At 36.4% G+C, this 15,844-nt stretch overlaps 1 protein-coding gene, 1 long non-coding RNA gene and 1 other non-coding gene across 4 annotated transcripts in view; all 3 read left to right on the top strand.

Annotated features, from left to right (window-relative positions):
* The window catches only part of neur (E3 ubiquitin-protein ligase neur), an 85,473-nt gene extending 72,220 nt beyond the window's left edge, over positions 1–13,253 (top strand). The window contains exons 1-9 of one of the 2 annotated variants that reach the window (XM_076402231.1): positions 1,580–1,720; positions 9,886–10,058; positions 10,124–10,482; positions 10,542–10,942; positions 11,011–11,233; positions 11,296–11,496; positions 11,576–11,675; positions 11,735–11,932; positions 11,994–13,253. In XM_076402231.1, coding sequence (XP_076258346.1) covers positions 1,609–1,720; positions 9,886–10,058; positions 10,124–10,482; positions 10,542–10,942; positions 11,011–11,233; positions 11,296–11,496; positions 11,576–11,675; positions 11,735–11,932; positions 11,994–12,263 — 2,037 coding nt within the window. In that variant the 5' untranslated portion in view covers positions 1,580–1,608 and the 3' untranslated portion in view covers positions 12,264–13,253. Of the gene's footprint in view, positions 1–1,579; positions 1,721–9,885; positions 10,059–10,123; positions 10,483–10,541; positions 10,943–11,010; positions 11,234–11,295; positions 11,497–11,575; positions 11,676–11,734; positions 11,933–11,993 lie in introns of those variants that run through there. The other variant, XM_076402232.1, reaches the window with a different exon arrangement.
* A 158-nt stretch (positions 13,254–13,411) lies between these two features.
* On the top strand, positions 13,412–13,782 carry LOC143196342 (uncharacterized). The gene is made up of 2 exons (XR_013005733.1): positions 13,412–13,497; positions 13,551–13,782. It is a non-coding gene; the product is annotated as an uncharacterized LOC143196342 (long non-coding RNA).
* A 60-nt stretch (positions 13,783–13,842) lies between these two features.
* On the top strand, positions 13,843–13,925 carry TRNAL-CAG (transfer RNA leucine (anticodon CAG)). Its single transcript has one exon. It is a non-coding gene; the product is annotated as a tRNA-Leu (tRNA).
* Positions 13,926–15,844: the final 1,919 nt, after the last annotated feature.

Below are 15,844 nucleotides of genomic sequence, written 5' to 3'. Positions count from 1 at the left end.
GTCGATCGGCCGGTTTTGGCAGGTGATAACTGTGTTAAGGTTTTCAAAATAAATCCACTTTTCATCATCCATGATTTTCCATTTGCCTGTCATTCAATTGATGTGGCACGCATCTTCCCATCTTTTGGATGTTTCCCATTGCTCGTAATCGGTCGCTAATCGTTTCTTGAGCAACATTTAACGGTTCTGCCAATTGTTTTTGAATTTGGGTTGGGTTTTCATCTAATAACAAGAAAGTTCTTTGTCTTGCACATCGAAATCACCACTTTTGAAATTTCAAGTAAGCTTCAATTTCACATTTAAGGCATGTTTTACCTTACGTGTTTTTAAGGTTAGAGCATGCTGGGCGTAAGTTTCTGTGGCTTTTTTTATTAAATAATAAAAGTAATACGTACAGCAAATGCACGTTTTCAGACATGAAACCTCACATTTTCAAAGAGGTATAAATCTATGACGGTGTTACTTTCGCAAAATATAACATATATAGCTTTGAAGCTTGATGTCAGTAGAATAAAATAATATATGGGTCAAATAATAACATTGCATGTTTAAACCTAGCGACATGTGTAAGAAAAACCGGTAATGATGACGGTACACCTGGTATATACAATTCAAGAAGGCTTTGTCTTATCAAACTACCCCCGTATATTCAAATATATATTAGATCAAATTATTAGTTGTAACACTGCAACATTCTACCTTTATATTTTGAACTAAATATTATTGTCGATTTCTTTAAGGTTAGTTCCTGTTATAAACTCCCAAATTTGTTTAATTACTTTTGTTGACCAAAGCGTTTATTCTCAGCTATATTGAAACAACTATTTTGAAACGCTGGAGACAATAACGACAAGTTTTTATCGACAGTGTTTAGATAATCTAGACTGGGAAGCAAAAAATTAGACTTTAAGTTCTGGCAATTAATTAACGAATCTATTAGAAATTAACGAATATTATTTCAGTAGTGACACTAGTAGTAACGTTCGTAACAGAGTTCAGTAGTCACGTAGAGTTCGTCTTTTTATGTATATAAACGCTTATGGTAAATGTGTATTGGTGTGGGTCGAAGTGTTTGTATAACAACTGAAACAAAAAACGGAAACAGTTTTTTTTTTCATTCATAGATCGAGTAAATCCTTCCGAGATCGAAAATTGTTGATTGTATTTGTCTTTGGCTGAAAGGCACAAACACAGACGCACACCCAGTCAGTTCATACGATACCCAAGCAACCTTTTCGAAAATCGTCAGCATCTGCCTTTCAAAAAGCTGCCGCCGATCCAGTTGGCGTGTGGCCGCCTCCTGATTGGTCGATGTCGCGTGCCGACAGCTGTCCATCCCCTCCACCGCCATCGACTGCCGCAGTTTTACTACTATGCGCCGACCGTATTTCGAATCAGTCAATTCGTAGCCGCGTAGGGGTGAGCAGTAGCTTCGCACATCCGTCCACAGTTATCGCGTATATTTCTCCTTCAGTCCCCAACATCGCGTTGTAGGGGGTAACGCATCCGTCAAGAATCCGGTAAATTGCGCGTCAATGTTCGACGTTTGAAACGATCGATCTACAGATAGTGTTCGCGATCAGTGTCAGGACGTGAGAAAATACATTTATGGGTGCCAAAAGCGATCGCAAATCCGGCAGCAAAGACGAAACCGTCAACGGACTTCCCACGCGGAGCAAAATGAAACTATTCAGCAAGATCAAGAAGAAAATCGGCCTCGGTAGGTATCATCCAGATGTTGTGTGTATTGTTCCATGTTTAATCGAGACGAATCGGCCGTCAAAAAAGAAACGGTTAACGATGAAAACAAGCTTTTTATCTGAATTTTGTCTAGTTTATTGATTTGTCCATCGCTTCCTATGGAGCATGGTGAATAGAGTACAAGGTCAAGATCTCCTATCTACAAAATTTCTATATCGTGTGGAGCCAAATTGTCAATTTTGATAGAACAGCTGATCTTCCAACTGTCTGTGATAGGGTGTCTTCCTAACTGTCACTTCTATTTTAGAACAAACGCAGATATGGCGACAATATATACATATTCTATCTGATGAACCATATTGTTACACCTACACACGTTTTGCTAATTTATTATATATGTTTAGTAAAACTTACATTTTCGATCTGTAGCAGTAAACTTACAATTTTCTTTCAATCATCTAGATACTAAGTAAGTTCCTGTTTTTGTATATTATAATGTTTAAATGCAGAATATTGTTAATATGCTGCGGAAATTAGAATATCAATTGAATTATAGTAGGAGTTGAAAGTTTAACATCTTCTATTTTCATTCAAAATATTAGGCCAGTTAGGTTTAATTTTGACCAGGATTGTTAAAATATATTTAGTAGCCCAATGTTGGTAAAGCAAAACCATTCTAAAACTTACATTATTTACATGTCACTTGGATTTGAGTGTGTACCTATGCAGTTTTTGTTCGAGGTTTTTTTTATAAATAGTGCGCGATCATTAATGCTAAAGGTTCGAAATCAATAAAAACATTAGAAATTACATTAACTTAAGGCTTGTTTTTATACTTCATAAAATTGTAACAGAATGTAAAGTTTAACAGGGTTCTGAGGATTCTTAAATGATATAAAGTTGTACATTTATTCATAAACACAAAATTAATCTATAGTCTCAGAGCATAGGGTCTTATCTTATATTATTAAACATTGACGAGTCATTAACATAAAAATGCAATCGCTGTCTGTGAATCTATTTTACGATTTTGCGAATGTCTGACACAACATTATTGCTATTCATCCACTTTATTGTAAGAGATTGCTATTACAATTTATTTATGTGTTGATCGATCTTACTGTTTACTAATGTGCATAGTTCGTCGCTTAAAATGGGTGTTTTGTGTAACGATAACAGCGTTTATGTGAGAAACGACTGTGGGAAAATACCAAAAAAACTCCGGCCCTTAATGTTGAGTCAACAGGCCGCATTTGGTATGGTGATTAGTCCGGTACTTGGTGGTATTGACGAGCATGTTACCATGGGAATCGTCGTACTACTTACGTAGTCGCGATTACCTACACAAAACACACGTTTTTCGGCGTTTTATTTATTTACGGCCCCGCTCTACACGGTCCGGCCGAATCTCGTCTCCGTTTATCTCTCCCATCTCCTCTCCTCATTGAATTCGTACGACCTTTAATTGTTTCGGATCTCGGTCAGGAAGAATTAGAATTCAACGCCTGACTTTGTTCAGTCAATAAAAGTAATTGATTCCGTCGTGCAGTGGCGATTCTCGGTTATGGCTCTCTAGGAAATCGGTACCGGTACCGCACCGAAAGTTCGGTGCTCATGCCGCCGTAACTCTTGCACCATCTTCTATTTTAATTGACGTCGATTTCTCCGATTCCTACCAGGGTATCTGTCTTGTTACTGATTGTCCTGAGGTAACATCGATTTTCAGTGGTTAACTTTAAACAAAAGATTAATATATGTATATACTGAAATATCAGATTGATAATACCAACTACAAACATAATTTCCTTAATTAGGGTCTATTATTGAAGCCACCTGTTCATCCAAACTACAACCTTTAGTTCCTGGGTCCACCTTGATATTACGACATGTAATGAAATATTACTATGAAATTTAATCGAGAATTGATGAGGATGGTTCCTTCGGAACGCGTTACTTTTGAAAACGTCCCCGTAGAGACAGAAGATTGTCAGCGACTGGGAACATCGTCTGCTCTTTGTTCGTGCTGTGACGTAGTCCGAACACGGAGCACACGTTTTTCCCACGGTACTCTTGAACATCTTCCACCAGGCCGTTTGGATGTTACGTAAAGAAGCAGTGTTGCGATGGTCAGTAGCGTAGCTGGTTTCGGGTTTCGTTCGTTTAGAAAGGCGATGAGTATAATGTTACCAATCCCATCCGTGTTTATTGGTTTACAATGGGTATATTTTGATCGACTCAGCGTCGATAAGCACCGAACAACATCCTTAATGTGTGAGATTGATTCATTCATATCACGCGACGGGTGTTCGCGCACGCCACTGCATTCCTCGATACTAATAAATTCTATTCGATTTCGCTTTTGTACCGTTGGCTTTTGCACGGCGACTTTTACCCTTTTACTGCCACCCCTCCGCGGCTTGTAAGAACTAGGCCGGGCGCAACGCTGAAGTCGTGTTAATGGATAGACGTCCCAAAGGTGTCGCAAGTCTTGAAAAACTATTAGATGCCACCGGATGGCCTGAATTGAAACTAACGGGCGCAATGAATTATGGTGGCCTAGATCTCGAGGGATATGGGGGAGGTCCATTGTTCTGTATGCCGAATTTTTTTCATTATTATTTTTGTGGTCACCTCGTAACTATTGATATTAATATAATTCCTAATAATCATAATCTGTATGTCTTAAGGTTTGCAAATGACCTTGTGGTTTTTATTTAATAATAAACTTTGCAGGTAGTACACACATTTCACAATTTCTGGCTAGGTTGACGCAGTGGTAAAGACGGGTTCGAATTCTGCTGTGACATGGGCGTAAATTTATGTTTGTGATTGACAAGGAAAATAATCCCAGTCATGCCAGTAACCAGGCTGAATAAGATCTCCAAGTTGGTCACTTGCAAGTCGGTAGGTTTAATGCGGAGGACCATGGTTCGGAGTCCCCATTAAACACTAAATTTGGTACAGGTAAACCCTAATAGGTAAAAGGGAGATTCTAAAATATGTACAAAATATATTCACAAGAATTGAGTTAAAATATACCCAAGATATATTTAAAACCATCCAAGTCGGCCGACGTTGCATAGACCATAAATCGATAACTATTAGACTGCATGTTAGGGGAAAACTCACCCCCCTAGATCTATATATTTATATCCACCCGGGGGAAAGCGGGAAACGCCTAGGACAGATGCGATTATCTCAAGAGATTTTTCCATCTTGAGCAGATGTGTCCTATAAAAAGGTTGTCACCCTCTTCCCCCCGACCGACTAACCACCATCCTGCGCGGTACGAATTTTAGAAAACGGCGAAAGAGCGTGGATTAAGTGGCGGATTCGGTTAAATTTAGACCGTCGTTGTCGTTACTATGGCCGTTCTCGAAAGTCAGAGATGGGCATCGAAACGTAAAGTAAAAATTTAAAACACCGTGAAATATCGAGCGCTTGCAGTTCGACCGCTGCTGCCGTTGCCGTTCACGATCCACATTGTAAGGATCCAAATGAAGCGAATCAATTATCGGCGCAATTACGGTTTCCCACGTAGCTGACGCCGGCGAGGATCTGCATTAAATTGCGTGAGATCGATGAGCTTCCTCTCCTATGTGCATCCGCGCTAGGCCGATACGAAAACTTACCGTCGCTGGCTTGAACTTGGGGAAGACGACGGGTAACGAGGCAAAAACCCGCACCGGAAGAACAATACAAAAAGTAATGCTGTTCCGGTTTAGTAGAGCACATCGCGTAATCCAATCTTCATTGGCTGTCCAAAAGGATACGTGGTAGTCGGACGAATCAGTCTTGTGTGCACGTGTGCCCTAGCGGAACCGGATATAAGGTATAGGACTTCGCTGCCCTTATATACACCACTCGAGACGCGTATTCATTCATCGGCAAAAAATACAAGACATACTACTACAGTTCACTCCTACATAAATAACAGTTTTGAACAAATTTCACTGAAATAATAATATTGAATTTCATAATTGGGTATTTTTTTGTTATATATAATATATTATATATGTTATATTACATATATCATACATACATTAAGTATGTATGAATAAATAAGCAATAATTATAAAAATATCATATAGAGTATTCATATCTTTACATTCATTTGGTAACTTCCAATCTATTGGTATTTCTATGTTTCCAAAGATGGTATTCATTAAAACGTCACAAGAATTAGTAGCGCCATCTGTTAGATATGTTGTATAATTACGTCCAGTTCAATCGCTAGATAAAAATAAGTACTTCTTAGCAATACGAACTTTACAGAACTTTAACTCGAATTTCATTTTTTCGCAATTGTACGACGTTCTTTTTTATTATTGATTTATTACATTGTGAGTAGTCCTTGCCGACTAACCTACGATGTGTTTTTACAATAACTTACATTTAGATATATATGTAGTATGCATGTATATATCATCGGCCCTAGTCTCTGGTGTAATAATGTTTATTGTTTGAATCTGTGTCCTCCTTTGGTGTTATTTTAGAGTTGTATAGTTCGATATTGACATGAGAATAGAGTCACTCCTCATGCCTCCTTGAGATTGTCTTGATTTCCTGACAACAGTTGGTATCTGAAGGTCTCGATGTAAGTAATCAGTCCTGTAGTATCTAGTTGCACCTATAATACTTGTCAGGACTTTGTTCTGAAAAACTTGTATTGTATTTATATTACTTTTTGCAGAACATCCCCATAATTGAATTCCGTATGTCCGTATAGGTTTCAATACTTGCTAGCATAACAACAATTTATTATGTACTGATAATGGTAATTTTGTTCCAATTAACCAATACATTTTCCTATATTTCGACACAAGTTATTTACTTTTCTTTTTTACATGTTCCTTCCAGCTAAGTTTTGCATCAAAATTCACTCCGAGGCACTTTCCGAGGTAATTATATATATTATTAGTTGCCTGGTGTAATCTTCATGTGGCTATTATCTTCGGCAGCAGTATCATCAGAAAATGTAGCCATCATGATATTTTCCATTTGTGGTATCTGACATGTGTAGAGTAGCTAAAGAATTGGCCCAATACACTTTCTTCTGGTACACCTGCTTTAGCTTCTTTTATTGAAGAGTGGGCTTCCTCTTGTTTAACTTTAATTATTCTTGCTGTAATGTAAGATTTTTAATAGTTCAGTGTCTTGTTTTGGTAATATTTTCTGTAACTGAACCTACCTTTTTAACTTCATAGGTTTTTTCAATTACATCTGTTATTCTATGCACCTGGTGATTTATTTTGAATGCTTGTTAATAAACCCAAACTGATATCTAGTTATTAAGTTTTTTCTCTTTATAATGATAATTTATTAGTCGTTTTATTGTATTGGAATAATACTGAAATATATTCAAGGAAATATTTAAAATACCAATTTCTATTAATACTCTAATATTATATTATAGGGGTTATTATTCTAAGACACACTACACTCTTAAACTCGTTAAAATAAAGTGAAATAAAATTCGTTCAAGACTGTGGCGTGAACTACGACAACCCTGAGGTCTTTTCCACTACGATGATGGTGGGGTTTTCCGACCCTTCGGCATGTGTTCATTTACTCAGCGCATTATTTCACCCCAAGTGATTGTCAATCGACTGTTTTAAAAACACAGTCGACTCTGTTTATGCCCAAGTGGTCAAGAGCGGTAAAATCGGTCGGTCCTAATCCCATTGTAAGGGTATATCCGCCCTATGTCCCCCCTTTCAAATACAGTATACACTAAAATTTTCCAATTTAAAAATAATTCTTTACCAAATCTCGAGTCGGGTACGAGATCGGAGTCAAATTCCCAACTATTAGAGACCGGCAAAAGGAGGTGGTGGTGTAGAGGGACGTAATTAATTGGACGAAACGTCGAGATTTAACGCGTGATTTGAGCCAGACCGAAACCGCCCGTTCTCACGCTCGCGAAACAATGATGATTACACGGTCCGAGATACATTCCAAGAAAATGCGTCCGAAATTTCGGGGAAATCTTTCGGAGGATTTAACCAGTCGCCAAAAAAAACGACCATCAACTTATTCGTCTAGGTTTTCAGTTATGCGGTAATTATGAATAGGCTAGATGAATGTAATAAAGAATCACAAAAATATTGATTTATAATGATCATATCCTATAGAGCGGTTATTAAAAATATATTTCTTATTCTATTAAAATTTAAAGTGGGATTATTAAGATTTTTCCAGAAATAAAAACACAAAATTTCAAAATTCACCATGTCAAGTCAAACACCAATCAGAAGTGCTATGAAACAGTGACGTCACTGACCGTTTCCTAACCATCATTTCCGCATTCCAACGTTTAAACTTTTTAGCGCATTTCGATTTTACTTTGATTATCTTATTAAACACAGTTAAAAAACTTTTTATACTACCAACGAGAAGAAAAGATAAATTTTTCGTGGATAATGACTAACTGAAATAATAATTTTAAGAAATCTAGAACTTTTATAGAATTCAAGCAAATGAGTATTCTAGACACACTAACCATGTAGTAAAGTATTGAAGAACATTAGGTAAACATACTATCATTATAAGACTTGGCAAGAAAATTAATAAATGCAGGTAATAACTGTAAAGAGTACACAATCGCCAGTTGGGAACTGTACCTTATATTTACTTACTTACAAAATTGTATCAATGACAAACCTACTGAAAAATGTTATAATGATAATTTGAAAATATAAATGCAAATGTATATGACAGGCCTAACAAAATATTCATTCTACATAGTTGATAGTAACTACAACACAAGAAAAGATTTAAATTATATAAATTTGATGGATGGTCGGTTTTCTTAAATTTTTAACAGCTCTGTGGAATGATATGGTATCACATTACTTTGTAACATTTGGGTAAATAAAATGCACAAATTGTAATTTTGAAATTTATTTTAATAATAGTCTTACAAACTTATAAGCATATGCAACCGCAATAATTCATCAAGTACCTTTTCTGTCTCTAGACAAAACAAATCTGTCTTTAGACATGCTATAATATATTAAGTTATCCTATGAATTTGTAAACTAGGTTTTTACTTGACTTCAATGACACCATTTCGTCTGTAAATATTGTAGGAAATGTTCGAAATTTGCGAAAATTCTGTTTCAGAAATAAACTGCTTCTGTGCCATAACTCACACACATACCTGCTGTAAAAACTTAATAAAATCACATTGTTCAATCAAATATGTATCATTTAGCCTTAAACTGGTGAAGTGATGTGGGGTGTGACTTAATGAACTATTTGATATACAAGAAGCTAAATATTTGATATTGGTTATTTGTAATCTAACTTGTTTGACACTTGTTGAAGGCTTGAATGTATCTAATTTTTTATTTGTATTTTGAGAATATATGGTCGTTGGATATTGAACAGCAGTGAATATTCAGTGAATTCTGTTAGAAGCCCATTTTGTTCTGTCTGGTTGGCATTCCAATCTTGTGGAAATATATACCGACTTGCTCACTTCTACGACTATATCCACCACATTATATTTAATATAATTTTCCATGTTATTGGGCAATTAAACACCCTTACACCATCGATACATGTTAGAATGTTTAAGTATAACACATTATTACTAATATAATATGTAAATAAGACCAGTACTCATACAAAACGTCCAGTACGACTAAACCAACTACGGCACGCGCAGCTTTGGAGCGTTTTAGCGGGCATTTAAAATTATACAATTTTAAATATCAATTTTTCTTTGAAATCCATTTTTTTGGCAAAAATAACTTTTATTTCGGGTAAAGTAAATACGCCGAATTGCTATAAAGTAGTATTTCAATAATAGTCATCTTAGACACAAGGTATCTTTGCATTTCAATAATCACTCGTTTTTAATAATGCCGAGAAAAATTTCACGATTTTCCTTCGAAGATCGACCGAAAACTCCATTAAACAGTCTTTCGCACACATGCACATACGGCACCAGGTGCTCGATACGATATCGAGGGGTGATCGCGTCGAGCAACAGCTGGCTTCCTTTTGTTGTACTTACCTAGGGTGGTAGTCGTGCGAAAAAAGACCAGGTAACACCGAAGAATAAAGTCCGGATATATATCTCACGGATTTTTTCAACATATGATTTTGCAAAAAAAAATGAAGGGGGGGTTCTGCTTAAACAAAGATTTTTTTGTTTATATCGTCTTTTTTTTACAGCGTCTCGATCATCGTCTCACTCCCACGGTACCAACAACTTGCCTCCGCTACTGTTTCACAGCGTCCACGGTGACAATGTGCGGATAATGAGGGACGGTACCGTCGCCAAGAGAGTCGAAAGTTTCTGCAAAGGAATCGCCTTCAGTTCGCGACCGGTCAAAGTTAATGAAAAGGTAAGATTAAATTCAAAATTTCAATTTTATATCGCGTTAATTATAACTTTTTCATCGAAATTTAGGTTTGCATCAAATTCGTCGAGATATCCAACAATTGGAGCGGTGTTTTGCGTCTGGGTTTCACCGCCAACGATCCGGCCAACCTGCGTTACAGTTTACCGAAGTACGCTTGCCCTGACCTCACTAACAAACCCGGATATTGGGCTAAAGCCTTGCCAGAACGTTTCTGCAGTCCCAACAGTGTCTTGTTCTATTACGTCACCTCCTCCGGTGTCGTTCATTTCGGTATCAATGGCGAGGAGAAGGGTGTTTTCTTTGCCGGCGTGGAAACCAGAGGACCTCTGTGGGCGCTCATCGACGTCTACGGTAACTCAACCGCCATCGAATTCGTGGATTTCAGGCAACAGCTCAATAATTCACGGTATGTTGTTCAGTCGGGACCATTGGAACCCATCTGACTATTCTGTTATACTATTTCAGTTCGAATTTATCCTCGATACCTGCTTGCGAGTTGCCAGTATCTCATCAATCACCACAACAACCTCAGGCCCAACAACACATACAAGATTCTATCGATAGAATGACCTACACCGTACAACAACTCCACATCCAGCAACCCATCAGCCACGCCCATAGCCAAGAACTCACCTTGCCACTACTCAGATACCAACCCACGAACATCAACTACCAGGCAATGCCTCTGCATAGAACCCGGGGCAGAAATGTTCGTTTTGTCGGTGGAAATAGGAGCGTAGCCATGCGGTCAGATACGGAGTTCTGTCAAGGATACGTGTTCACCGCTAGGCCTCTGCAACTAGGAGAAAAAATCGTCGTTCAGATCCTGGCTACCGAACCTATGTTCCAAGGCTGTCTTGGATTAGGTAAGGATTGAGCACCACCAATAAGACACACCCGAATCTCATCTCATCTCTCGATATCTTGTTTACAGGTTTAACATCGTGCGATCCATCTACTTTAACTATGTCAGATCTTCCTGACGATTCCAATTTCCTACTGGACCGGCCCGAATACTGGGTCCTGTCCCGGGACTTTGCCAGAAATTTAAATAAAGGCGATGAAATCAGCTTCTGTATCTCTCCGAATGGGGAAGTGGAAATATCTAGAAATGGTGGTTCTCCTTTGGTGGTTATCCACGTAGACCAAACTTTAAGGTATTTTCTTTCATACTTTTTCATCTTTCATCACAATTCTAAATATGTCCGTCTTCTCTCAGGTTATGGGCGTACTTTGATATCTATGGTTCAACTCAAAGGATCCGGGTGCTGAGTGGGCACAGCGGTAATCTCATTTCCAGTCCTTTGAGAAATGCATCCAGTCAGAATATGGCCGATCGGCGACATATTGAGGCCAGCGAGTCGATAAACAGTCTGAATCTCCAGAATGAAATGACCAGACAAGCTAGTAATAGTTCTAGGTAAGTTCTTGAATCAAAAGTTTTATTATCGGTAAGATTGATTAAAATAAAAAATCTAAATATTGATTTGTTCTTCCAGACAAAGTTTAAGTGTTAGAGAAAACGACATTGTACCTGTTCAAGCCAGATCTGCACAACCTCAAAATGGCAGATTATGTTTCCCTCAAGCTGATATTCAGGTAAGTTATCTGATTGTTTAATAGTTTGGCTTACTAACTAATTACTTTTTTATGACCAGGTTCAACCTTCTGCCAATGGTGGAGCAGTGCTGTCAGTAATACTTCCTCCTGCTGCTACCATCAACCACCACAATTATGTTAATCATACCCCCTCACCATTATCACCAGTGAGTTCTGTGATAGCACCAGTACCAACTACATCTAGTATGGTACCCAATGGTACCATGATGAGCAGCTGCAGTGCAACTTACGTAGAGGTAAGTCATTATTTTACACAAAATATTTCTATAGTTTTAACATTCTACTTTTCTTCTCCAGCCTATTGCTGCATCAGACTCATCGAATTATTCACCCACACCTCTCAGTTGGATGGTAGATGGAACCACTGCCGGACCAGCTCAAGGTTTAACTGCTGGAGCAGAATGCACCATCTGTTATGAAAATCCCATTGATGCTGTTCTATATATGTGCGGGCATATGTGTATGTGTTATGAGTGTGCCCTCCAACAATGGAGAGGTAAAGGGGGTGGACATTGCCCACTGTGCCGAGCAATCATCAGAGATGTAATAAGAACATATAAATCATAAAAGAACTGTCGTAGCATCGGTAACATGTTTCTCGATATTTTTTCTATATGGGAATAATTGTAATGGATGAAGCCTAAAACTATTTTGAACAAAGTGCTTCCACTTAAAAAAAACAAGAAAAACGTAGGCATTCACAGAAGACTGAAAACATTTTGATGTTGTTCTTAGTATAAGGGCTTGGTCTCTCTATGCTCCCAGTTAAGCTAACTGATGTTCAGTAACCCACTGAACACTGATTAGCTTCCGTTCACCGTGTCCTAGTTGAATATAGAAATGTATGCGAGGTGTTTTTCCTCAAAATTTTTACTTTTTAAAATTTGTCCGTTGGTGATGAGCACGCGCAACTTACTGAAGGAGCATAGAAGCACTGAGATCGTGATGATATTTCGAATATGGTAAAGTTCATTTTGTTTTTCCGCATATTTTCTATTTGTAACTGATAAAATCTAACCAAAGAGTATAAGCTGATACTTGGAGAACTTCCGTTCCATCACCGGTATCCTAGCTAGTCCAAACTTTATAGTCATCTGCTCTAACTCAGCAGTTTAAACATTAGTTTTAGTTTTTTTTTTCTAATTTATTGGGTTCATTTTCTAGTTTTCTACAAAGTCCCCGTTCTGGTTCCTAAAATCACAATAAACTTTTGCCAGAACTTGTATATATTAATATAATAACCCCCTTTTTTATTTATATGCGCTTTTTACCCCGTATTTTATTTCGAATAATATCTAAAACCTTGTTTATTTGTTTTCTTTGAGTCGTGCAGGTCCAGGTTATATAAGTTATACTCCTGTACGATAAAAAAGTGTTAATGTAAGATTCGAATTATTGTTAAAAAGACTCAAATCTCTTGGGTATAATATATTTTCCTCTTGTATATAAATTTAGTTGTTCTAGTCATAAGAATCTGTACTGAAATAGTGTTATAGATTATTATTACCATTGATTATTATAGTATGTTCATTGAAGTAATATAATATGTTATTTTAACTTGCTTTTTTATTTACCCATCATCTGATAAGATTTATAATAAATTTGGTTTTAAACATAGAGCTCTCTCTGGTTTTAAATAAACATATAGTTATAACTGTAGTTTAACAATGCCACCAATACTGTCACTTTAATAATTTTATGTCATCTAATCAATACACTACATAATATACTAATACATATTATAAAATTCTATTAAAATGAGTGGTTTCAATAATATCAACATGAAACAGAATATCCTTCTGTACGTACGATTTATATTTAGAAATTTCAAATATTAATTGACACATTTTTTAGTAATAAAAAAATTATGAAATATGATGCCACACAACCTATAGAATCCAATCCAGCCAAAGGGGTGGGTTTGAATTCGAATTTTTTAATTATGAGAGGTGAAATTTATCACTTAAATCAGTTAGCATTAACGAACAGGCGCGAACAATTGAAAAAATTGCTAATTGCTGATTATTTGGACGAAGAAAAACAATTAAATGAAGTTGGTATGGGTTATATCAATACACAGCCATAATATTTAAAATAAAATTAATTACTTTATATAATTTATGTTATATTCTTTAGCATATTTAAGGTCAGGATGGCCGAGCGGTCTAAGGCGCTGCGTTCAGGTCGCAGTCCACTCTGTGGGCGTGGGTTCGAATCCCACTTCTGACAAACTTTTTTTTGATTAGTAATATATAAATAATTATTGAATAATAATTACTTAATTAATACAATTTATTATACATTCGTTATATACATTAACATTTTATAATAATTAACTACAATTATCCCATTTCTCAGTGGCGGCTCCTGATAAATGTGTTCTGCAAAAAAAATTTACCTATTTTTTTTATAAAAGTCCGTTCTATTTTCGTTTGTGTTCGCAAATTTGGTAATCACTTTGTCATTAAAATTGTCTATTTCAGTTCAATAAACTATTTTTTGATAGATAGCATGGCCATTAAATTTCTGAGAAACGTTTTGATGTGTTCAGAAACTTCTTTCAACCTCCGATGTTGTCATGGTTTTCAAGATTTCTAATAACTATCTGCGTGGAAGTGAATATAAGTGTGAGATAAAAAGAACATATGCATTTGAGTTTATCATCAGGAAAATTACTGTAATACTCTCCGAAGAATTCTAAAAGGAAACGTGATGCAACTACTAGATGCTCTTTAAAATCGATGGAATCGACGGCGAATAGAGGCTGCTTCACTACAGACTATGTTACTGGAGAACTGATCTTCTATCTCATACATACACTCAATGAGATGGTTTCTATTTTTGTAAACAACATATTAAAGTTCCAATGGCTTGGAGCGCCGTATAGGATCCTTCTGTACACAACTCTGTCCAACACTTCTATTCGTTAGAGTGCAATATTAAAAAGCCAGGAAAGTCTTGTAGATTACGGGGTCATGATGCTTACTGGACACTACATCCCAGCGAACGGACAGCTTTAATAATTAAACAAAATATACAACATTTCGAACAAGAAGAGATTAAAAATGAAGAAATACAAGGTACGATAGTTAGTATCGAAAAAAAGGGGGCTGAAATAAATAGTGGCGCTATATGTCCATCAAGACATAAAATGACACAACAACAATATAAAGATATATTTTGAAAACTAGGCCCAAGGTTTATTTTTGATGGAGATTTTAATGTTAAATATACAACTTAGGGTTCACGAATAATAACACCTGGAAAAGGAAAGGAATTACTCAAAGCCATTAGCCTTACAAATTGTAAATATCATTCAGGGCGCGAATCCACTTACTGGCCCACAGACAATAATAAAGTCCCAGACCTGCTGGATTTCTATATTTCAAAGGGTATCTCATTAAATGAAATTAGTACAGAAAGCTTGTGCGATCTAACATCTGATAATACTCGAGTATTGTTAACAGTGGGCGCGACAATCCTAAGAAAAACAAAAAAGCCTAATCTTACCAACAAATATACTGACTGGGACAAATTCAGATTAATACAGCAGGAACAAATCAGTTTAAAACTAAGACTTAAATGTATAGATGATCTTGAGCAATAAACCAAAAATATAATTGAACAAATTCAGTAAGCTGCAAAAGATGCTACCCCTATAGCAAAAGAGAAATCAGAATATGAAGTAATTTACCTCCTCGAAATTAGAGAAATGATAAAAGAAAGGCGAAAAGATAGAAGAGTATGGCACAGAACCAGAAATGCTGCAGAAGAAACTACTTTTAATAGAACTAGTAATCAGACTAATAATCAAAAGATCAAAGAATATAAACAGAATTGCTTTCGAAAATATGTAAGTGAATTAAGCCCAGAAGCAGACAAAGATTATTGGCTATGGAAAGCAACTCGAAGAATAAAAAGACGATTATTCGAGTACCACCAATTAGAAATGATCGAAATGAATGGGTTCGACGCAACAATGAAAAAGCTGAATTGTTCGCACAATACTCGAAGGGGGAAACAACATATATATAAGAATTTGGATCAAGGATTATTTTAATTTTTTTCTCTTGTTTTTCTGTCGAGGTTGGACTGAATCAAATCTTTTATTAGGACCACATAAGATTAAATAGGTAAAATGATTTGTA

Source organism: Rhynchophorus ferrugineus, unplaced genomic scaffold (genome assembly GCF_030347505.1).
Source record: "Rhynchophorus ferrugineus isolate W39M unplaced genomic scaffold, kcgeb_rfMv2 rfM4, whole genome shotgun sequence".
NCBI lineage: Eukaryota > Metazoa > Arthropoda > Insecta > Coleoptera > Curculionidae > Rhynchophorus > Rhynchophorus ferrugineus.
Note: the sequence above shows the minus strand (reverse complement) of the source record. Positions and strands in the feature narration are given on the sequence as shown.